The 24,214-nt window shown below is 39.3% G+C and overlaps 1 protein-coding gene across 1 annotated transcript; it reads left to right on the top strand.

Moving 5' to 3' along the window:
• Window positions 1-262: 262 nt before the first annotated feature.
• On the top strand, window positions 263-1,850 carry TMEM200A (transmembrane protein 200A; the record flags this gene model as incomplete). Its single annotated transcript, XM_082305910.1, has 1 exon — window positions 263-1,850. One exon carries the CDS (start codon window positions 263-265, stop codon window positions 1,736-1,738), a length of 1,476 nt encoding a protein of 491 aa, XP_082162036.1. The 3' UTR covers window positions 1,739-1,850.
• Window positions 1,851-24,214: the final 22,364 nt, after the last annotated feature.

The raw sequence follows: 24,214 nt of genomic DNA, 5'->3' as shown, positions 1-24,214 counted from the left end.
TGATGGAAGATTTATTACCATATTTACAGTGATAAAAAACTTCTGGAAATTTTTTTTAAGATGCCATATGAATTTCAAAACTGCTACTATGTCATAACTGGATTAAGATATAGTAGCTTTTTTAAAGTAATCAATATTTTGATTATCAAGAAATATCTACAGATTAACAAAGTGCTATTTATATTTGCAGGCACAACGTTTGCTTTCCTCAATATTTCTGCTTTTTTTTTTTCTTTTTTTTCCCAGGGCACCATATAGAACTATGATAGCAACCGGAGGAGTCATAACAGGACTGGCTGCCTTAAAAAGGCAGGACTCTGCCAGATCTCAGCAACATGTAAATCTTGCCACAGCACCAGCTTCTGAGGAGAAGAAACCAGTTAGACGCCGGCCCAGGGCAGATGTAGTAATTGTCAGGGGCAAAATCCGTCTCTATTCTCCGTCGGGATTCTTCCTTGTTTTGGGAGTGCTTATCGCATTCTTGGGAATTGCAATGGCCATCCTTGGATACTGGCCCCAAAAGGAACAGCTTTTAGGATCTGAAGATAATCTATCTGTAAATGAAACCCAGGTCCTGAGAAGCCAAGGAAGCATTTTACTTCGTTTCTTTGAACAGCATGTGCACTCGGATAAGATGAAAATGCTGGGCCCTTTTACTATGGGCATTGGAATCTTCATTTTTATTTGCGCAAATGCCATTCTGCATGAAAACCGTGACAAGGAAACAAAAATCATACACATGAGAGACATATACTCCACTGTAATAGACATCCACACCCTGAGGATCAAGGAACAAAAGCAGCTGAGCGGTGCCTTCACTGGCTTGTTGGGGGAGGGAGAACTCCGGCACAGCGTGAGCTCATGTGCATCACGGCTGGCTGCGAACACGGTTGCGCCTTTCTCTGGCTTCAAGAGTAATTTTAGAATAGATAGCTCTGCTGAAGAAGATGAGATTACCCTAAATGAAGACAGGACCGCTGGTAGCCTCCTGCCACCTCTGCTGACCGAGCAATCTGGTTCAGTCTTTGGACTTTACCCTCACTCCATCAAGGCTTCAGACGACAAAAACACTAGCTCTATAAAGTGTGAAACAAAGTCCATTGTATCATCTTCCATTAGTGCTTTCACACTGCCAGTAATTAAACTGAATAACTGTGTTATTGATGAGCCCAGTATAGACAACATAACCGAGGACTCAGAGATCACTAGGAGTCGGTCTAGAAATCTGTCGATGGATTCTCTGGCCATTCCACTAACTGATACCAATGAATCTTACAGACCGGCCGCTACCATGCTGCCACGACACAATTCATTTGTGGACACTCCATCTGATCAGTTCAAATCTTCTATGACTCTTGGACCAAGCACGGGAAAGCTTTTATCCCCTGGCGCTGCCAGGAAACAGTTTGGATCCAACACATCTTTGCATCTTCTGTCCTCGCATTCGAAGTCCCTGGACTTGGACAGGGGTCCATCTACGCTCACTGTCCAAGCTGAACAAAGGAAACACCCCAGCTGGCCCAGACTGGATCGGAGCAACAGTAAAGGATATATGAAACTAGAAAACAAAGAGGACCCAATGGATAGGTTACTTGTGCCACAAGCAGCAGTCAAGAAAGACTTTACTAATAAGGAAAAGCTTCTTATGATATCAAGATCTCATAATAATTTGAGTTTTGAACATGATGAGTTTTTAAGTAACAACCTGAAGCGAGGAACTTCTGAAACAAGATTTTAATATTTAAATTGCAATTTAGAAGATGTCATACAGTATTTTTTAAAAAAACATTTCAACAAGTGTTTCCTTTTCAGTGAGACTAGTACAAGCCTGTTTTTAACCAAATGCTTAATAGCCCATTAAAATTGGCATGTGTGAACAGAGATCTTCATCTTTGTAATGCCAAGAGTTTTTTGTCTTAGTAACATACAGCTGCAATACTGTACATTATCATTGCTCAGAGAGTTTTGGTATGACTGATTCAAATTTTTCCCAAGTCGTCATTTGTTTTGTTCCATATAAGCATGTTACTTTTTATCAATTTGACTCCAGAAGCCTGCATTAGGAAAAAAGCTCCATTTACCTGTAAGTTCTGTTCATTTAGTGACTGCAAGAGTCTAAAAATGGTGCTTGCAGTCTAGACTGGGAAGTGAGCAGGAGTACATACTGGAATTGTCAAATCCAGACCTTTATCCTAGGTGTTGTCTTTCACATACAGTACATCTCGGTAACTGCAGTCTTGCCATTGTCATTGTGAGAAACTTGTTTACATATTGGGGTGGGTGGATAGAAAAGAGTGGGTATAATTAAAACCATTTTTGTGAATTCGTTGTAATTGGTCGAGTTGAATACCAGTGTTGTGAATTATTGACTATGCTTTGTAAAATAATCTTTCTACATCCATTGTAATTTAATCCTGTAATTCTGGGAAAACATATATAAAGTAAGAAAACTGAAAATTCTTCTGGGATTAGTCCTCTAAACCACTTTGACTGGCAGCAGTTTTAAAATCAAAATACACAGATTCAATTAAAATCATAGGAACATGATGAATGCCAACAGGATTTTAGAAACGTGGTGTATAATAAGATGATATTGTGACATGCATCTGAAGAGAATAATGGAAAATGAATACATTGCCTCTCATTACAATAGCAAGAAGCTAAATAACTAGATCTCTATGTTCAAAATACTGATACAAAGCATACAATTCAATATGTGTACTAACACAGTGTGAAAGCCCCTTGCCTAAATTTTGATTTGTATATTTCACATAATTATTGGTGTGATGGTTCACTGGAGGCTTAGCTGTGGCAATTTGCATTACAAGATTTTGCAAAAGGAAGTGACATTTAAAACAATGTTTTTTTCCGCAAAGCAAGCTTCACAGTTGACAGTTGTAAGCTATTGCTACAGAAAATGAGAATCTGAATGTGGATACCAGAAGGTTTTCATGTATTTCATTAAGGTATTTAGGCCGTGATCCTGCCATGACAGCCATGCTAGAGAATGTCACTTCAAGCTACAAGGCTCACCTAACAGGATGTTGGTCTTAACTGGTCCTTTTTGATACATTCACTTAACCTAAATACTCAGGAATTATTTTTAATGGCTTTTCCCCAAAAGAATCAAACCTGTTAAAATGTCGTCGTTCTTCAATTACTTTGATTATGAAAGATCAAAGATAAAGATACCCTCTCTTTTTTTTTTTAATATTCAGCTCCATATTTCAATTGCGCGATGTTTATGTATCAGGAGCATTACTTGCTCAGTGAATTGAGGCATAGTGTTAACTGTTAGAACCTCAAGCCTATATATTGTAACAGAGTTGGCTACATATTTTGCTATGAAGCTTTTAATAACTTTCTGGTTTGTGTTCTTAAGACATTTGCTATTTTTTGAAATAAAATGTCTATCTACATATATCCATTGTAAGACCTGTTTTTCCTCTATGATCTCAAATTTTCCATATCAAAGTATAATTAGGTATCATAACATTGTATGTAACATTGTGCTTAATATATTAGCCTGCCACTAGATATTTGACTATGACTAATTGATTTCAATGACATCCCTACACATGTAAAGGCTGAATATTTTTTTTCCATGTAACGTGAAATGTATTTGAAGCGATTTTGATATAAGGATGTTTTGTATAAAAAGAACATTTTTAGTTTGGCAGTAAGTATTCTTATAAAAATGGAAAACACTGTTAAAGACATGAATGATGTAAGCTTTTATTTCCTTAATAGCTACATTAAATCATAGCTTAAAAGACTGTTTTTTTGGGTACCATCATATGTGGGAATAGTGGTCGCTTTGTAAGTATAGCAGGGCATAAGCTTTTAATTTTAACATAGATACCTGGTACTGAAAAATGTGCTCACTTTGGAAAAATTTACCCACCTGGGAGACCAAGGTAAAGCTACTGACTTAAAGCAAGAAATCAAAATAGCATCATACAAAGAAACTCCATGGTCAACAGACCAACTACAAAAATATTCCCAAATTACCCCAAAATGGAGTATTTCATGTAGATAATCACAGGACACTTGAGGTTGAAAGGGACCTCTGGAGGTCATCTTGTCCAACCCCCCTGCTCAAGCAGGGCCACTTAGAGCCGGTTGCCCAGGACCATGTCCAGACAGTTTCCGAGTAACCCCAAGGAGGGAGACGCCACAGACTCCCTGGGTGACCTGTGCCAGTGCTTGGTCACCCTCACAGTAAACAAGTGTTATCTGATGTTCAGAGGGACCCTCCTGTGTTTCAGTTTGTGCCTGTTGCCTCTTGTCCTGTCACTGGGCAGCAGGCTCTTTTCAGAGCCTGGCTCCTTCTTTTTTGCACCCTCCTTTAGATATTTATACACATTGATGAGGTCCCCCTGAGCCTTCTCTTCTCTAGGCCAAACAGTCCCAGCTCTCTCAGCCATTCTTCATAAGAGAGATGCTCCAGTCCCTTCATCATCTTTGTGACCCTTCACAGGACTGGCTCCAGTACGTCCATGTCTCTCTTGTACTGAGGAGCCCAGAACTGGACCCAGCACTGCAGGTGTGGCCTCACCAGTGCCGTGTAGAGGGGAAGGATCCCCTCCCTTGAGGGCAGTGTACGACCTTGTATCCTTCCATATCCTTTTTGTAGTTCCAACTCAAGCTCAAGTCAGGAAAACTTGTAGACGTTCAAAAGGCCTGAGCAGTAGTCTTCATATATAGAAGTCAGAAACTGCAGTAAGGCAAAGATGTCTGAACTCTTTGCAATACATGAGGAGAGTTAGGAACCTTACAGTGGCCAAAATGGGAGCCATGTACAGTAGGCAAGTAAGGAACTGGTGAAGACAAGAGTAGGTCTTAAACTTAAATTATATCTTTAGGGCATAAATACCATATTCAATCTGTTGCTGATCCAGTTCACAGACTTTTTTTAAAAATTTCATTTCTGTTATTGATGCTCTGTGCAGTCCCACAATGAGTTGCTCTGGTATAACATCCATGGAATAAGAAGCTAAACCTTACACCTAGCCAGAGGAAATGTTATGGTACTGCATCCTTTGTATGTAATAACTCCAAAAAGAAATAGTTTAGATTGTGCAAGCAATGAGTTTGCTCCTTCCTCTGCCTAAGACTATTAAAAAAAAAATACATTTTCTACCTCTCAGGTAAGCATCTTAATCACTACCTATGGATTAGACTGATGTTAAGGTCTGTCCCTCCCTCCTAGGCAAAGCTTGTTCTCTCTGCTCATTTATTGGGCAAGTTTCATCAGGAAATAAAGGGCATAACTGCAGCGATAGAGCAGAAATGCTGGGTTACACTGTCTTTTCCAAGATTGCTTCTATATTTTACATGAAATGATCACTGGATAAAATCCTTGAAACAGAGACTGGATTCTTGCCAGGTTGATATTTTAACTACTGCCCTGGGGAGCCCAGTTTACTCTCCCTGTGAGCCAATGAACCTCACCCTTCCATGCAGAGCAGCGCAGAGTTCAGCAGGAGGGACCGGCAAATGCTCCAGCTGCTCAATTGCCTATGGCTTAATGGATGGGAAGGTGTTGGCACGGGTTTTCTCAGCAGCAAAAGGACTTTGGCATGGTGTTACCCATCCTGATGGCTGCTCTAATGCTTGGGCTGCGTAAAGGATGGAAAAAAAGGTGAGCTGGCACCACCAGTCTGTTTTAGAAAGAAAGTGAAATTTAATGTTATAATTGAGCAGAACTTTGGAGGCTGCCAGTTTTTGAGGTAAGCATCTACATATGTCCCGCCTCATGTATTAGGCAGCTAAATAATTTTTTTTTGCAACTGTATCAGAGTGCCTTTCTCAGACCTAGAGCTGATTTTACTTATCCTTAAAATACAGCATTACTAGTCCTTTAGTTTCTGCTGAGTGAAATTTGGGAAATAGTTTTAACTTACAGCAGCAGTTTTCTCCCTGAAAAGCTTTTCAGCCAGCTTGTAGAATTTCTGGACTGCTTTAGTCTTAAGTTCTTTCTTTCTATGAGTCTTTGTCTGACTCTTTCCAGGAACTTCTGCCTTCATCTTCCCAGCACTACCTTCTTTTTTGTTAATTTTCCTACCAAATGTGGCATTATGATGAACAAGTAGAAATCTTTTAGCAAGATTGTGCGCATGTATCTGTGAGAATGCAAATGGGATAAATGGTCTATTATAATGTAGGAGTGCTTCAATTAGTATGATTTAGCTACTCAAGGGCAAGTTCATGCCCTTTGTTTAAACCTTTTCAAATTAAACTCAGGAGCAAATTAATTGCAGTTATCACAGTTATCACATGTTTAACTTTCAGGTCACATTTATTAACTCTTTCATCAATATTCTATGTACAGTGATGTTGAGGTTTTTTTTATTTTAGGACTCACTATTTCAAATTAACCTCACTGGAGTATTTTATGCATTCAGCAAAGCCCAGTTTTTAACAGAATTACTTGTCTGAATGACAGCTGGCAGAATTACAACCCTGAGTCTCATAAAGAATGGAAATCTGCTAGTTACAATACTTTTATTTTAGAATAGTTTGTTGAAATTGAAATATAAGAATCCACTGTATTAAACAAAAAGCAGTATGTCTAATCTGTTGTCTTGGTTCTAGTTCAGGTAGATAATGCTTTAGTGGAGAGTAATTTACAATCACTGTGAATTGTCCATAGGAAGAATCGTAAAACCATTGTTGTCCCCTATCCGGTTTTATTCCAGCTAGTGTAATTCAGGATGGCATTCACAGAAACATCTAATCCATTTCTGGATCCCACTAAGCCCTTCAGTTTACTAATAATGTTTTTGCAAACTACTGCAGATTAATTATGAGTTGCCAATAAATGTATTTCCCTTATCAGTTTGAAATTCTTATCATCACTTTAATTTCATTGCAACAGCCAACTGCTCTCCTACTAAAAAAAATATACCAGGAATAACCTGATATCTATTGCAAATATATTGATATTTCTGGGGGTTTGTTTTTCATATTTTTAAAGAAATTCATCACACTAGTTGCTCAGAGTTATCCTGTGATTCACTGCACAACCAGTTTAGCACTTTGGTCTTTTTGTTCTCAGAATAGGTTCCTACTTTGTAGGCAATAATGTATTTGTTTTGGTCTCTGATTGCATGGTTTTTCACTTTTAATATTAAATTCCATTTCATTCCAGCTCATTAAGACAATTCAGTTTTCCTTCTGATCTCTTTCATATTGATAATACTTACCTACTCAGGCTATATGGGCAGTCAGTGCAGCCCAACAGGAGAAGGTCTGTGCTTGGGGCCAAGGACCTATTGTCCATACTGGTTGCATTTCAGAGGGTTTACTTGACTAGCTCCCACCTGGGCCGGTTGGACTGAGCCTCCATTGGCGACTGGAACGTGTTATATGCTCCCGGAGGACATGTCCCCATTTAGTTTCCTCTGAAAGGAGTCCAGCATGTGCTATGAGATTGCTCTTTGACATGAACTGAAGTGTGGTACGCGAGGCCAGCTCAGAGATTTGTTTCAATGGAACACTACCAACCTGGGAAAAACTGCTAGTTTAGCCACACCCTTAGTGACGTCTGAGAATTGCATCAGCACAAATGTACACTTTTCTTAAATCTGATAATGAATGCCATTTGGTAAGATTAGTTCCATGTCAGATCCTTGTAAAACTCCACTGATTACCTCCCTGAAGCCTTATACATCCCCTACCAGCCCAACTTGTGACCTCCTCATTTGATGGTTAATACTCAGCATATTTTCCTCCTAATTCTCTCTCCAGCTTAGCTAATAATTTCACATGTGCTACTGTATGAAATGCTTTGCTGAAGTCAGAGCAGATGAGATCTACTGCACATTTTGTCTAGAAAATTATTATTTCAAGAAGAGATACCAGTTTAGTGTGGTATGATCTGTCTATGGCATATGTGCCCAGCATCTTATCCTATTTCCCATTTTCGTTCCTATCTTTAGTTCCTTGAAATTCTTTTTTCTGAAGCCTTCTACTACCCAGATCATACTAGCAGGCTTGAGAGTGGACAGATAACTTCTCCCTTCCTTCTTTCTGCCATTTCATAAATAGAGTTTAAACGATTATTACTTTTAATAAACACAGTCTTCCCTCTCCCTGTCAGCTCAGTAGATGTACTGAAATTCTTTGCTATGATGTGTTCCATGCACCAATTTTCACAGGCTGCTGTAACAGAGATTATGTACCCCCACACTGTGAGAGCATTCAGGGCTTGAATTTAGCTTTCGCACAGGTGAGGATTTACACAGCTTGCATTTTCACACTTGCTTTTTTCCATTTTCCACACTTTTCTATCTCTTATTTCCATATCTTTTTTTCCTACTAGTCACCTTACCTTTCCCCCTTTTCTAATATAGTTAACCTAGCTCAAAAATGAGGCAAAGTGTTCACTTAGTATACAGGTTTAATTTGGAATGAACCTATGACTTTTAGTGGTTTTGGGGGGTTATTTCATTTTAAATTGGGTTAGAGGGTAACTGGATGTGACACTTGACGCTTCAGAGCATGTTCCCACACTCGCTGTCTGCTCTGTTGCATACGTTTCCCCACTATGCTTGTGGGGTTTTTTTTGGTTTCGTTTTGGTGAGGCTGTCATTAATCCAGCTGGGTCTCAAATTATCTCCAGAAGCTTCCTACAATCGAGGTACATGTTTGTGTGCTGTTGGTTTAAAAAAAACCCCTCTGCCTTACCTGGGAGTCAAAACACCAGCCTTCTTGCCTGGCTGATTTCAAGAACTACTTTTCTTCTGAAATTATCAGAATTTGTTCAGCTGAAACCAACGCTTTACTTGGAGTCCCACTGTAATATATCCTTTTTGTTTAAAGTTAATTGGATCAGCTCATGAACACTTGAGTTTCTAGGAGCATCTTGTGTATGGCACACGCAGTGCTTAACAAAAGCCAGTCGGTATTTGCTACAGCGGTTGTTTGTGGTAGACATCTGTTGGCTCTTCTGCCTAGGGATATCTCTGCTCAGTTGTCACAACCACCATTTGTTCGCAGTCTTTTTTTCTAGGAAATTAAATTTTCTACAAGGCAAAGCTAAAAATTCAAGGTAAAGGCAATATTTAACTTTGCTAGCAATAATCAATATATCTCTGCTTTTTAATTCAGTCTTCACAGGGAATATTCCTGTGCCTTCTAGCTACTTATCTGGACTGTCTGGAGGCCTTAAATATTTGTGCAATGCAATTCTGAAAACAGTAACCCAAAACTGAATATCCAAGATGAGAGTACAACATTGTTATGCGGATTTAATGGAATAGATTTAATGGAATATAATATTTTCAGTGTTAACCTCTAGTTTCCTTACTATAGTCACACAATTTCATTGTTTAGTCTGACTGTTGAACATACAGTTCCACTGAGCTGCCTTCACTGAGATGTGGCTTGCTTTTCCATGCAGTTAGTTTTGAAGTGATCACAGTACAGAAGCACTTCACGTAACTCTTTCCAGGGTGCATTTCTTAGCATTTTTCAGCATTAATTATCAATTTAGGCATGTTCTATTCTACCTTGAAGGAATATTGCTCCAATTTGTTGTGATTACTGTCTTATTGTAGTCACTAGTTTTTCAAGGGTCTCAATGGACTCAAATGAAAACACATGAATGGAAGAATATGGAGAAGATCAGGTGCTATTTCGCAAAGGGTATACTATAGTTAAACTCATCTTGCATGTGTAGAGAATTCATTATCACTGTAACAGAGAGGAAGCGGTCTGATATATGATGTGAGTGTGTTGTATTATCTCCAGCAAACAAGTGTTCTTTATTATCTCTTTATGGGGACTAGGAAGTGGATTAGACTTATAACTTAATTGAATGGCAGTACCCTTTAATTCTTGTGTAGAGGGGTCAGGTGAATACAATAGATTAGAAGGGGTTAGAAATTAATAAAACATACATTGGATTTTCATTAAACGCTATTTTCTAAATCTGTATGCCTTATAACTAACACTGAAATGGAGGACTTATTGTCACAGAAAAAAGTCCTAGTCATTCTTCTAAGTAAGAAAAGACACCTGTTTCTTGTCCACTGACTTTTTCAATGAATGTTTTTATTCTTATAACATTGATACCTATCTCACTGTCACCTAGACTGGCAGTTTTTCAAAGTTTTCGTGCCTTTCCTTAATACTTTATTTTACTCTGCATTTTCCTTTTGCAGGTAGGACAGGTTAGGGCATTGCTTGAAGTCATTAAGAACTCTGATATTTATGTCTGCACTGACACCCCTTTACAGCAATGCTTTAGTCTCTGGTCTCATAATTGGTGGAAGATGACTAAATCTTGTCTGCCAACATAAGGGACAGATTCCCACTCCCTTCCTTCTTCCCACCCTTTTCTACATGATCCTACTCCCTAAGCAGCTGTGTGGTCAACCAGGTCAGGAACTGAAAACAAACTCAGCAAAACCAGTACAACAGCAGCAACTCATGGCAGCAACCAACCTGCAGCAGCAACCAAGTAGTTTTCAGGTGGATCAGAGAGCCGGTCTGCTTCAAGACTTACCTGTTTAAGTGCAGAGGAAGAGCCGGACTGCCATGGCGGCAGATAGGCTTCAGCTGATCGTGAACCTCACCCTCTCTTCATAATATCATAATGGTTCAGATGAATTGTGATTTTGGATGGCACTATAGTCTAATGGTTTCTAGAGAAACAGACTATCTGTGGTTTCTAATATCCGTTCTGGTAGTAATGTCCTGGGAATCTATGGAATACCTGTCTGATTTTCTGTCTGTATTTACTCTTGTCATCTTTCAAGCATCCAGTTTCTTGGTGATTGTCTATGAATGAGCACATCATTTGCAGAAATCAAAATCCATTCCTGAAAAGACAAAAGAGAATGCAGTTTACTTTATATGTATTATTGGTAAGTCATTTATTCAGCTTCTGTTCTGTTGCTAAAGGTAGGCATGGGTGCTTCTTAATGACTGTGTCTTTATAATAGTTACTTTCTCCTCTGACATCTGTAGATCTTAATTAGTTGATGTTGTAAGTAGCTTTCCAAACCTAAGGCAGATGGAAAAAAAATGTAGCCCTGAGCCCTTCTATGTCTCACTGATTTCCAGAACAGATTGAAAGGTTTATTTTAATTAAATTATTTCATTTGAATCATGTGTTAAATCATATATGCATATGAAGTTTACTCACCTATGTAGATATGTATATACATCCAACATTTATTATTGGATCTGGAAGCTGATCTACTTAGGAGCATGCTACTTCAGAGCATCCTGCTTTTGTTGCTCAGCAGAGATAAACAGCATGGTGCAAAGTGGGTGGGGAGAGGAAGATGCCTGTGTCCAAAATGCTGGGCTGCCTTCATCCATTCCTGCCTCAGTGGAAGTAAGTGCAATATAAATCATTAAAGCAAAGACAAAGTGAGAAAATTATTAATGAGATTAAAGAGCCGTAAAAAGGAGGCTAGCATCCCAAGTCAGAATCTGGGAGGATGCAGGCTAATATATCACCAAACTGAGTCTTGAAGGATCCGGGCTACCACATTATCAAATTCTCTGATTTTTAAAAAATAAGGTGATATCTCTGACTTTATCATTGTTGGAGAAGCCCAGAAAAAAAGTAAAAGGTTAGTGCACTGAATCAGAAAGAGATCTGTTGCTGGCAGCAGACTTGGATAGTCCATTACAATCACAATTCTGCTGTTATCACACACGATTAACAAAAGCAAACAAACAAAAACTTAAGAAAGAATGACCTGCTTAATATGTGGTATAAAGCATTATTAAGATACATGTTTCCACATTCCCCATGGGAGAAGAAATCATCACTCTTTGCTTTTGACATCCTGGAACTGAAACTTGTATGGTGACTTGAAACTGGTAAGGGCTACTGGACTCTACGACGCACATTTGCAGCCTCTTTGAGGCAGGTCTCTGAGAAGGTCAGGGCTGAGACTCCTTGCAGACTTAATACTTATTAACATAAACAGTAAATTCTGTGCAATTGCACACCCTTTCTAGTTTCTCTTCTTCCCTTCCCTGACATCAGGAATGCATATCACAGTAAAGAAACTGTATTTTCAGATATGCCAATACCAGCCTTTGCCAGCATATTTAGGCTTTGGCAGCTTGAAAGGCATTTAAATGCACCCATGTTGTACTAGAGCAATGATTTGCCACATAAAAATTGGAATTTATGTAAGAAATAGCCACATAAGCCTCAGGCATAGTCCTTGCTTTCAAATGTGATCTGCAGATGAAAAGTATCAGGTGAGGATGAAGTATGAGCTTCACCTGACACAGGCCAGGTAGGTGGCTTGCAAAACTCCATGACATGCATTATACTAGCCTGGATCACAGCTATAAACTTGGTTTGGGGAAAGAAAGATTGTGCTTTTCACTGAACCAAACAAATAATTAATTAATCATAGCTAACCTTATTTGCAAGGGTATTATTCACATTTGCTTTTGATAATATCGACGCTTAAAATTACTTTCACCACAGGTGCCAGGATAAGCAATGCATGAGTACTTGTGGCAAACACATACACAGATCATGACCACAGTCCAGCTGACCTTAATTTTCAAATTAGTATCTGCAGAAAAGAAAAACTACCTTTAATTCTGTTTAGATTTCAGCATATTATCTATATAAGAAAAGCTTTTGTATTTCATAAAATACAGATTCAGCATAAACAAGCACATGCAATGGGAGACAAAAGGATTTGTGGTATTTAAAACCGGGGCACAGCAAGATGTGAAGAGGATACTGGCTTTCTTGAAGGAGGAAATTCAGTCTGCTGAAGTGGATAGATTCTCTGCAGCTACTTAAGATCATCCAGGTTGAGTGCTATGAGAAGGATGATGGATCATTTCTAGGCATCCAGAAAGCTCAGCTATAACCTGCAAAAATGTTTACCTGAATATCCTCCTGAACAGCCCAGAGCCTGGTTTAGTGAAGTGCTTTGCTTTTATTGTCTATAGAGGGCTTTCTTCCTGAATGAGTAGCAGTGTCTGCTAGTTTGAAAATGTAAGTTATAAGTCAATTTAAAACTGTAGACACTTGGAGGACAAACACGGTCATGTTTTCTTTGCCTTTCCTCATTTTTCCCCGTAAGCTAGTGTAGCCTTTTGTCTTACTTTTTCAACAGTGTAGAAGCAAATGATGTTATACAGGAATAAAAATTAAATAACTTTCAAAACCAGCTTCTCTGTGATGCAGGTCTGTCAGAGAACCTGTAAAAATTGAATTAAAATGATTTTGAAAGACTCTCGCCTCTTGTCAAAAACCAAAATCTTGAATGAACTCTGAATATATGGGGTATAGTGGAAAGACATAAATATCACCAGCTGACAGAATTAGATGCATGTCATTTTAGAGAGTGGATAAATTATATGGACAAGTTTGAAATAAGGATTTTTCTCCTTTTTCTATTTATAGAACAGAAGCTGTTGAAGAAATGTGTCCTGGCCAACTCTTTGCTGCATACAACTGCCTGAAATATATTTCTTTTTTTGGTTTTTGGAGCTGGTCGGAAGAGTTAGAATGGCAGTATCTCTTCATAAAAGTGTAGGCTTCTTCATAGCTGTTCATAAATAGGCATCTGCTCTATTTAAAAGAAAGCATTCCCAGAATATTAAGGCAACTGAAGTTTTCTATTTTTTTAATACCTCTCTAATAGTAGGAAAAAACTTAATAACTGAAGTTAGCGATAATGTCAGTGTGATAAGAAAGAGTCTAAAACAGATTGAAGACCCCTTAGTTATTTCATAGATGCTGCTAAACTGTAAGGGGTAATAACATTTCATTATAGTAGGAACATTAGGTACGTTGGGAACTTTGCCAAGCTTCTATTCAGTACCAGTTTTTTGGATAATAAGGTTTGTATCAGTATTGGGTACAGGTCTTCATGTAGTCAGCCATATCTCCTGAAAATCCAGTAGCTGATACTACAAATGATTCAGCTATTTTAAAATGACATTTAATGTCTAGTAGAATTGATGAAAATGTCAGTTTCTGGACTTCTAGATAATAACATGGGAAAATCTGAACAGTATCAGAAAAGATGATCAACAACAGGACTAGCAGGATCCAGACCCTCAAATTATCATTAAGTTTCCACTTAAGCTTGTCTTTCTCTTTGAATCAGCATAGTTCAATTTACAATAATTTCCTTCAGGATTCTTTCATTACTCAAGCCTCTGGGCATCATCCTAAAGCTCAGAATGTAGTATTTGCCTTTTTCAGTATGGAGGAACCATCTGTTTTTTCTCCTACACAAGTAATACTGACAAAGGACATATATAACTGCTGTAACGTTATCTAAAAGGAAAACAACATTTGCTTTCTCCAAGGAACATAAATAACATATTGAAAAGTATATGAACATCCACAGCACGTATGTGGTTGGGTATAGCAGAAATTTAACTAGTTATAGTAACAAAAATTCAATTTTCTGTTGGTAGGAATTGAGGTTTATATTGCCTTTTCTCTTAGCCCTGTCACCACTCCATGTTTCCTGTCACGGTAAACGTTGGCTTAAACAGATAAGAAAATGAGAGGGAATCATTTTGCCCAGCAGACTGTCTAAATCCTTCCTATTTCAACCACTTACCATTCCAATTTCTACCCTTAAATTAACTGACTTTTTCTCCTGACTTTGTCCATCCTTTTCAAACTGTGGCTGTTTTCAGTAGGAACAGCAGCATCCTTAGTTGCTCATGGAGAGAAAGGATTTACTGAGTACTTAAGGGAATGCAGCAAAATCAGGGTCATGGCATAAAACTCAGTCAGAGCAGTGTTCCTGACACGCTCCTTCATGCAGTGAAGAGTGTACGTCCACTTCACTGTGTTTTCTCCGTTAAGCATTTTCCCATTAAAAATTTCCTCATTTCACCCACATACAGACTCAAAACAAGGGTGGAAAAAGAAGATTTGGTGTCCTACTTAACTACCATTACTTCCTATTACACATATTGCACTTCATATTCCAGCATTACTTTATGCAGATACTGCAGTTTCCATTCTGCTTCCAATATTTGCTGTCTTCTTCATACCCCTGCAGACTGTTTCTTTCCTGCAGCCTTTCCATTGCAAGGAATGGGTAAGTAAGTTAATTTTTTTCTACATCGTTCTACCTTAGTTGCAGGATCTCTGCTTATCCTTCATAGCCTGCACCTTACAACAACGAGATCACAAGCCTCAAGCTACAGATGTCCTTAGCTGAAAGGTGCCACCAAAGACATTGCATGCTGGAGAACAACATAGTCCCTGTTAAAGATCACTTTGTAGAATCCCAAATATAAGTCCATTTTGCTCTTAGAGGAATGAGCAAAGGAAGAAATGTGGCTTCAGAGCACCTACAGAAAGTTAAACCCAACAGTTTCTGTTGGGTTCACAGAACTGTATTACTGTGAACACTCATAAAACCAAGAACTGATGTTATTGGGAATATTTCTAAAGCAGCCACAAAAAGAAACCTTATGTGCATGCAACAGGGTGTTGCTCATGTTTGAGATTAAAAAGACAGAAGTCCTTTCAGTTAATTTTCAACTGTTTTACTTCTGCTTGGTTTAAATGTTGTGTGCGAGATGGAAAGCGGTTTGCTTAGTGTTTAGGTCCCTTGCAGTTACCTGCCTGGCACTGACTGGTTTCCTGAAAGAAAAACCCAACCCCAAACTCAGGAAGAGTCATGAGGAAGGTGGCCACAGAACAGCCTTCTCTCCTCCATGGAGTGTGGTGGCAGTACAGGGCAGGGGCCACAGTCTGACCTCCATTTCATCATCAAGTCTTGATTATAAACATAACAAAGATCAAACAGAAGAAAAGGAAAATTTACCAGATTGTTTGGAGTGTGATCATAGCTTTGAATATACTAGCATCAGGAGACAGAGGGAGGCTGGTTCCTTCAGTAATGGGTTTCCTATTTGGTGGAATCATCCTTGATGCCTCTGCATGCAACATGTTTCTTCTTCTTCACTCCCTGGATGAAAATAAGACAATAATAAAATATTGAATAAGAGTGAAAGTAAGAGAAATAAATTATAAAATCTCAAAATGGAGTAAATGAAAAGTAGAAGTTTCTGTGAGAATGCTTATTTTGAAAGAGAAGAGAATGGGGGTGAATTTCTAATTTTCGTTCCACACAAAGCTATTAAATAAAGGGACACTTAGCAGTTTTTTTCTTTTCTTTCCTTTTATAAAGGGGTAGAGGAGCTGCACTCCTCTGGTCTCGCACGTCGTCTTCTTCACTTCAGCCAATACATTTGCTTAGTTCAATACACATTTTTCTATAAATGCCATGGCAGGTGACAAGCAGATCTGGCCATGAAGTCCTGTGGCAGTCAGCCGAGGAGTGAGAAGCTTGTTGTGTGGGGAGAGTGCCAAGGAAAATGGAGGGAAAATTGCCAGAAAGGATCAGAATTAATGGAAAGATGTCTGGAGAAAAATCTCCATTTTTTTCACTTAAAGGTAGGTGGCATCCCTCAAGACAGGCAACTGAGAAAAAAATGAAGGTAAGACAGCCCTCCTCCTGGCCCTTGTAACCCAGAAGCTCAGTGACAAACATCAACAACAACTGCATCTATATTTTGGACACCAAGAAATGGGCTTTAATGAAAGAGAGCCTGAAAGGCATATTTTTGCAAATCATCAGGGTTTGGTTTGCCTCAAAGTCTTGCATAGAGGAAACCACCCACCACTCAGTTTGTCTAATGTTTCCTGAACCCGAGAGTGCTGAAGCTCTGTGTGCTGTTTCAGTTCTGCATCCTAAACCTGAGCTGCAGCGCTACGGTTCCCCCACCCAGGCAGCAAGGCCGGGGAATCAGCAAAGCTACAACAGATTATTGCAGAAGCTTCTCCTGAAAAAAATCAGCATCAGCAGACGATTTTAAGCCGAGAGATAGCAGAAGTGCCTGAGGTCTCAGCTGCCCTAGATTGTGAACTGGGTAGGAGTCTGGTGACAATAAACTGGACAGGTTGTTGAGCAAGCAAGAAAGCTGTCAGAGGAGTGGCTCTCCACAGAATCGGTACAAGCTGGCCCAGAACAGAGCGAAAGGCACTCTGTCAAAGACAGTGACCCAGCAGAGAGTTGCAAATTATGTATTTTGGGAAGCAGGGGGTCGAGGGCCACTGGAAAGAGTCCTGGAAAACAGCAGGAGCCAAATAGCTGCTGTAACTTTTCCTACCACATTGCTAATTGTCATGGTTTTATTGTAAATCTTGCAATATTTGAAGACTAATTTTCTTGCTATTTGTGGGAATCTATGTTCTCACTGGAGGGGAAAATAAACTCTAGACAACTGCTCCATTCTTTACCCTCTGTCCTGCAAAAACTCCTGGAAGTGTGGCTTGAGCATATGCCGCATAATCAGAAGTCAGAAAATGATGGAAAAAGCTTAAATATGTAAATTTAAGAAATGATTTGTAAAACATCCAAAAATTTTTAAAGGGAGGGTCTTGATTGTTTTGGACTTTGCCCAGTTTTGAAGACTTGGGTCTGGAGAGAATTGGGGCTAGCTAGAAGAGGTCTGCTTTGGGAGGTTAGCTCCTTGCAGAAATAGGGAACTCTTCGTAGAGTTGTGTGCACCTGAAGAAAACATTAATGTTCATCTGATGTGGAAAAGGTTATAGGTGTCCCAGCAGTGAGTCTGAATCCTGTCCTGTGGTTACACATGGAGCTGACAAGTGGGATTCGTAATGTCTAACAGGGTGGATGAGTTTACGCTCCCTGAATTAACCACACAACTGCAAGTGCATGTGGAGAGATTCCTACTGTAATACCTTCTTCCCCTGTTCTTGCTTTTTTTTTTTTTCTTTAGTGTCCTTACAAGAGAACATGGAAGAGAGAGCAGAGAAGAAGAGAAACCTTTCAAAGTGTAGTTTCTGTGCTTTGGTGTAGAAATTGCAAAAAAAAAGATGTTTCTCACTGCACTGTATTTATTTCAGAATTGGATTTCAGAATGATCTGGTTCTTTACTCTGAAGTGACTGATGACAGAATTTGGCAGGAAAGGAGACCTGTACTAAGAACCATTTAATTCAGGGAGTGCCGGATCAAAACACAGGGCTAGTGAACAGAAGAAGGTGAAAGCTGAGAATTTCCTAGATGTGTAAGGTTTTCTCATTCTCTTTCTTTGACTTCTTGATCCCCTATTTATTGAACCTCTTTTTGAAACAAAGCAATGTGAAAAGGGGTCGTTTGACTTGTGAGCTAGGAACAGGGAAGAGCATTTGCCTCCCATGTGTAGGTCTGTCTGCGTGACTCCAAAGGTAAGTAGAAACATGTAAATATCTACAGACCTTTGGCTCACCAGATTTTCAAACAAGGTGGCTCAATATTTGTTTTAACACTACCTGGTATGCAGGAACCTGTAGAGACCCTATGGACTCATATGCCTATAAAATTTTGTGGGGTAAATTCTGCCTAGGACCAGACATGTGACCCTTGGAGGCTGCCAAAATGCATTCTTGATGCGCACACCAGATATACACAAGCACGCCAGCCTGCAAAGGGGCCACATCCTCAGGAAACAAGGAGATCTCTTCTGCTTCTCTCCTAGCTCACAAGTCAAATGCCTGCTTTAGCTGGTGCTGGTGGTTAGAGGCTGATGAGAGTGGAGTAAGTACCCTTAAATAGATGCATTCACTGCCATTTCTGTCTACGCTGCCCTGAAACCTGGCCCTCCTTTGCACTTGACAGACAGAGTGGCTCCTAAACAACTGCTGCATGATGGCTAAATATACATTCTTACCCACACAGAGTGCCATCCTGCCTTGCAGGCTGCAGCAGAGCCTTCAGCTCTCTGTGGACGGGGAAAACAACACCACACAGAGACATCACATAGGCTGTAAAAATAGTTGAGAGACCCCGGGGCAGAGAGAATTACGTATGTGCTGACTCTTGGGGCAACCAACATTGGAAAGGATGGTCCTTATGTAAGAAGCATAACTTACAGGAAAAGTGAATTTGTATTTTGATTTCCCCTGCAAATACAGAATGCAAGAAAGCATCATTTAGAGAAGGAATCTACTGTCATCATTTGGGAGCAACAAAAAGAAAGCAACAAAAACCAGCAACAGTAAACACATCCCAAAGCGAGACACAGAATGGGGGCTGCTTTCTTGCGTGGCAGAGCCCTGCAGGGCTCATATGCTCTTGCAGGACCCAGAGGCAAACTCCTCCAGGGTGGTGTTCCCTGCAAGCAGTCACCTACCTGGGGCTGATTCTCCTGCAGGCTGGAGAAGCAAAAGTCATAAGACTGAGGACGAAGCATAATTATTATTTTTTCAAGAAGATGGAAGATTAAAAGGTGAAGAGGAAGAATGCTTTAACCAGCTAAAAGGGACAGTTGTTTTCTATTAACCATATGCATGCCTTTGACATCTTGTCCTTATGACTAAGGCAAGTGAGGAATTCTGGTGAGATGCTAAAACAGGGAGAAACCAGCTTCAGTCAAGGCAGAAGTCTATTTAAAAGGTCATATTTGAGATCTGGGTAAGGAACGATACAATTAGCTGACTGATGGCATATCGATCAGCTGTTCCTGTGGTGAATTGCCTTTCTGTCTTTTGGGAATGGAGCTGCTGGGTTCCTTTCTCAAAGGCTCCCTCTCACTGCTGTTCTTCAGTGTTTGCATGTGCTTCTCCATCAATGACCTTGTAGCTTAGCTGGATGCATGCGCTGATCTGCTATTTAACTGCCAACCCTGTTTGCCAATTTCCCTAACTATGACTAGGCATCATCTATAGCATCTTAACCACTAATCTCAAGCAACAGGAAAAAAAATGTATTATTCCTCTCTTTCTCTGTATTTTCTCAAACAAAGGAACATTTTGCTCCACTTCTGCAGCCTCTCTGAACATGAGAATTTTACTGGCTCAGACAGAAAGATTTATGCTTGTAAGACAAAGACTTGGGGCTATACTTTTGTTATTCCCAGCAGAGGTCGAAGATCTTTTCTTAGCCCATGGAAGGATGTTCGATGTGGAAGTGCTACAGCACAACTGCAATGGAATCTTTTCCATTTTATCAGCATTTTTTATGAGAAGGCTTTCTACAGTACTGAGCCTCTGGGAATACAGCTGGAAATTACAGACATACCACTGGAAATGTGCCTACGGATCTGATGTCATACAAGCACAGGAATCAAAATTGCCTGTATATGGGTGAAACCAAATTTACACTGTTCACTGTACATTTTTTTAAGGCAGCAACAGGAGACAGGCACCTAAATACCTTAAAAAAAATAGCTTTTGGTCAAATTTTGCTGTTTAAACTGTGCTCCAGAATTAGAGCATAAGCTCTGCTTAAGCAGGTGGGAAGATTTCCTCTGACTCTTTAGCCAGGATGCCTGTATATAGTAAATAGAGTATTAACAATGCTTTTGCTCCTTTGCAAGGATTTGTTTGGTCTATGCCTGACTAATATTACAGGCTGGTGAAACCACCTAGGCAAGAGTATGTTCTTATCTCTTTATGCTCACATCAGAAGTAGCATGAGCTTGATGCAGTTCACATACATCCAAACATTGTGCATGAAGAGCATAAAATTGTCCCCACCTTTGCTAGTTGCTACAGAGTCTACTGTGCTGGGAAGATATGTTTCTTTCCTGGCCAGCTGTTTGGCATTTCCCAAAGGCAGAAAGCTGTTTTTGCTGGGAAACCTTTGCCTTCTCTTTTTGTCTTTTGCTCATATGAAGTCACAGATTCTTTTACCTCTGATTAAAGAAAAAGTGGTGGAGACCCTGGTTATGATGGTGTTTGCAAATGTCTTTCTGTCCTATAGGGCTATATATTTCTTCAGGTAGTTAGAGGAGGCAAAATGGAATGTGGAGAAGAGTGCATCATGAGAGGCCTGCCCTCCTTCCCCTCCTGCCCATACAGCGTGAGCTATTCCGTCTTTGGGCATCCTAGCTTTGTGTTCTGGTATTTGTTTAGTTTTGTTCCATTCCTCTTCCTTTCTTCTGTGTGAAAGAATTTGCATTGGTGAGTAACACTATAAAGTATTTAGCTGTGAGCAGTATCAGCTGCCAGTGGCCTCGTAGGCTGTAAGATGCAGAAATAGTAATAAAGTGGTGTAGAACCGAGCGAGTTGCATTGGTGATAGGATGAAGAACACTGGAACTTGCTGGCTTGCAGCAGCGATTCCCTATTGCTTCTGATATTAGTTTATTGTTGATAATGTACTTATTAAAAAAAGAAAAGAACCATGCTGAGGCAGAATTTTAAAGAAAGCTGGAAGGATCACACACTGCTGGATGGATTTTGCCATTCAAGCTACATGTGGGTAACAGTTGGCAGTGGGTAGTATGCAGCAATTGACTTTTACATAGATGAATACTGTACCAGAATGTTGACTGGTGAAAGCTCTACTCCCATTAAGCAGTAGGAACTGTTTCTTGCTGTTTTGGGCAAAAAGGTTTTATATAATGAGAGTTGTAATTAGAAATGCCAGACCTAATGTTCTGTTGCCTACTTTGGTTTGAGGACTATGGAAAAATATTCGCTTCTGACAGAAGTTTGCACCCACTAATTGCTCGTGAAAAGATTTGGATGGAAAGCAGAGCCTCAATCTTTCAGTAAAAGGAAAAACAATTAAAAGAAAAAGCAAGCCATTATGTTATTCATTTCTCTGGATGATCTGTGCCATTACTGCATTGTTATCACTCTGACAACATTCCCTTATTTGTAGCATTCAGTCTGACTTTTATTTATTCTAACGTCCCTGAACATAACTCTGTCATAAGAGCGCTGAAATGTGGGAATAAATTATATTATAATGAAACTAAGACTTGGATCCCAACTGACCAATAATTCTGTCCATCTTCTTGCAAATGATCCACAGGGGTTAGAAAAGACAGATTTGAGGGTTACTTTTCTTGACAAACATTCACAAGTTTGTCATTTCCTCTTGAATCAAGAGCTCCTACTGATAGCTGCACAAGTTAGTTGAAATATGCTGTCATACAAAACTATTGCAACTTATTAGTTATGCAAAAGAGTTTGAAATCTTTTCCTTTCCCTTCCCTGTAAACATATACATACATATCAACCATACTTGAAACAAACTTGAAAGTGAGGTTAAGTTGCCCAATACCTTCTTTGCTTTTAATAAAAAATAAAAAAAAAAAAAAAAAAAAAAAAAAAAAAATAAAAAAAAAAAAAAGCTCTACCATAGGTGATCCAGCATTTCTAAAACCCCAATAACCTTCTGGAGGAGCCTATTTCTCTCTGCTGGTAGGGAAGGGTACCTTGGGGAATTACTCTCCCTAATTAGGCAGTGCAGGAATTTAAAACTTATTAGAAGTCAGAGAATACATGATAGTCTAACCTTTGAGGACAGCACTGGGGCAACAGTTCTGTCCACCTAGCAGCAATACCACACTGGCTTTATCCATCTGTAAGCGTACTGACATACTGTATATAGGTCATAGCACTGCATTTTTTACTAGGATTTAGAGTGACCTACGCTGCTACAGTGACAGTGGAAGCAGATTTCTTCAGCTGTGATGTGGCTTCTTCCATTGCTGCACCTGGTTACAGCTTTACTGAAAAAATGTACAAAATTAAGCTAGCTATATATGATTGATTATTAGGATACAACCTTAAGCTATAAGCCAATATACATAAGGCCAATATCGGCCTTAAACCAATATACTAAATTCAATAATAAAACAAATTGTGGTAATTTTAATTTTTTCAACCAATTCTTTGAGTTCTTTCTTCAGACAGCAGCATACCACTGTTCTAAAAATTAGTCCTGGAAGGTAAGCCTTGCACAAGACTTTCCACAAGAAATTTTGCACAGCTCTCCTCTTCCAAAAGGCAAGGATGAAGGAGATAGATAGATATAACTTCATGTTTTGCCTAAGGTCAAATAAATCTTTAAACTTGCTTATGTTAAAACATGACCTGTTCACCTGCAGAAGTACTTCACAGGTTGAAATCTTCTGCAGGTTCATATCATTACAGAGAGCGCAAGCATTGCTGTCGAGGTGGTTGCATGAAGAGCTGGGGCCCTGTTAGGCATGTCCCGGGGTGAGCACCTCACGTCAGGTGAAGCAGGCAGTTGAATTTACCAGGCTGTCTTCAGTTTAATTTTTCTGCTTCATCAAGTTGACGTTCATTGTCATGCAATGCTGGTCTTTGCTGAGAACAGTGAATGATGCATTCCTGTGGGGGAAAGAAATCGGAATGAAAGATTGATATCTGAGCTGTCTCACTGCACGTGCAGGGCATTTAATGTTTTTATTTTTATTTCTAGCGTCATTGCTTATGTGGGGTTAATATTCCATTTGGTACTTTTTCAGCACAGTTCCACTTAGGAAGCTGAAATGACATATCCATTTATCTTTTCAGTTCTTGGATGATAAATACAATAGGAAAAGCAAATCTTATGTTAATTTTCTGTCATGAACACCTATGATAAAGCATAACTCCTCCTTCCCCTCCCACCAAAAGCCCTGTATGCATACAAACACTTACTACAGGCTTCCTGATAGGTTTTAAATAATATTCCACTTTCTTTTCCCGAGTTTTCAGCTTTTGTCTTTAAAATCTGCTTCCTGCAATGAGGTATATTAGCTGTTTCATAAAATATGATTTTATTGTAAAATATTGATTTGGAAAAGAAATACCCAGAGAAATACTCAAACTTATGGCAGGCAGATATTCACCTGGTTAGCCACTACTAATCCAAAAGTAGGCTAGTCACAATTAAATTCTGCTTGTACCCTTGCGTTTAGCCCCAAAGGAGGTTTTGCAACCTGGTTTTTCTTTACGTCGCTGGTTGTTATACAATAGCTGAGAGATTTGAATGCTCATCCAAGCTGGCATTCTTAATAGAGCTCTTGAGAGTTTGCAAATTCCCGTGTCAGTCGGACAGTTAACTGCTGAGATGCCTTTGGAAAATGCAGCCCTGCATTTCATAATATTTTCTTTGTTGTCTGCCTAGGTGACAGAAGCTTTTTAAACAGAAGAGCAATGAAAAGCAAGTACTGAATAATCTTTTTTATACACAAGAGTTTTTCTGTATGTGGAGATACTGGCATTTATGAAGAACAGTAACTCCCAAACATTTATGCATTTATGCAACCAAAACCTAGTTTTTACAAATATTTGCCTGGTATCACTGCATTAGGCACCAGAACAGATTTCAAATGTCTGTACTAAATTTTATAGTTATTACACAGTCCTAGTTTTGCTATTGATATGCTACCGTAAGCTGTGGTGTCCCCTACATGAGCTGCAG

Source organism: Platalea leucorodia, assembly GCF_965183815.1.
Source record: "Platalea leucorodia genome assembly, chromosome: 3".
Lineage (NCBI taxonomy): Eukaryota > Metazoa > Chordata > Aves > Pelecaniformes > Threskiornithidae > Platalea > Platalea leucorodia.
This window is presented reverse-complemented; position numbering and strand designations above follow the sequence as displayed.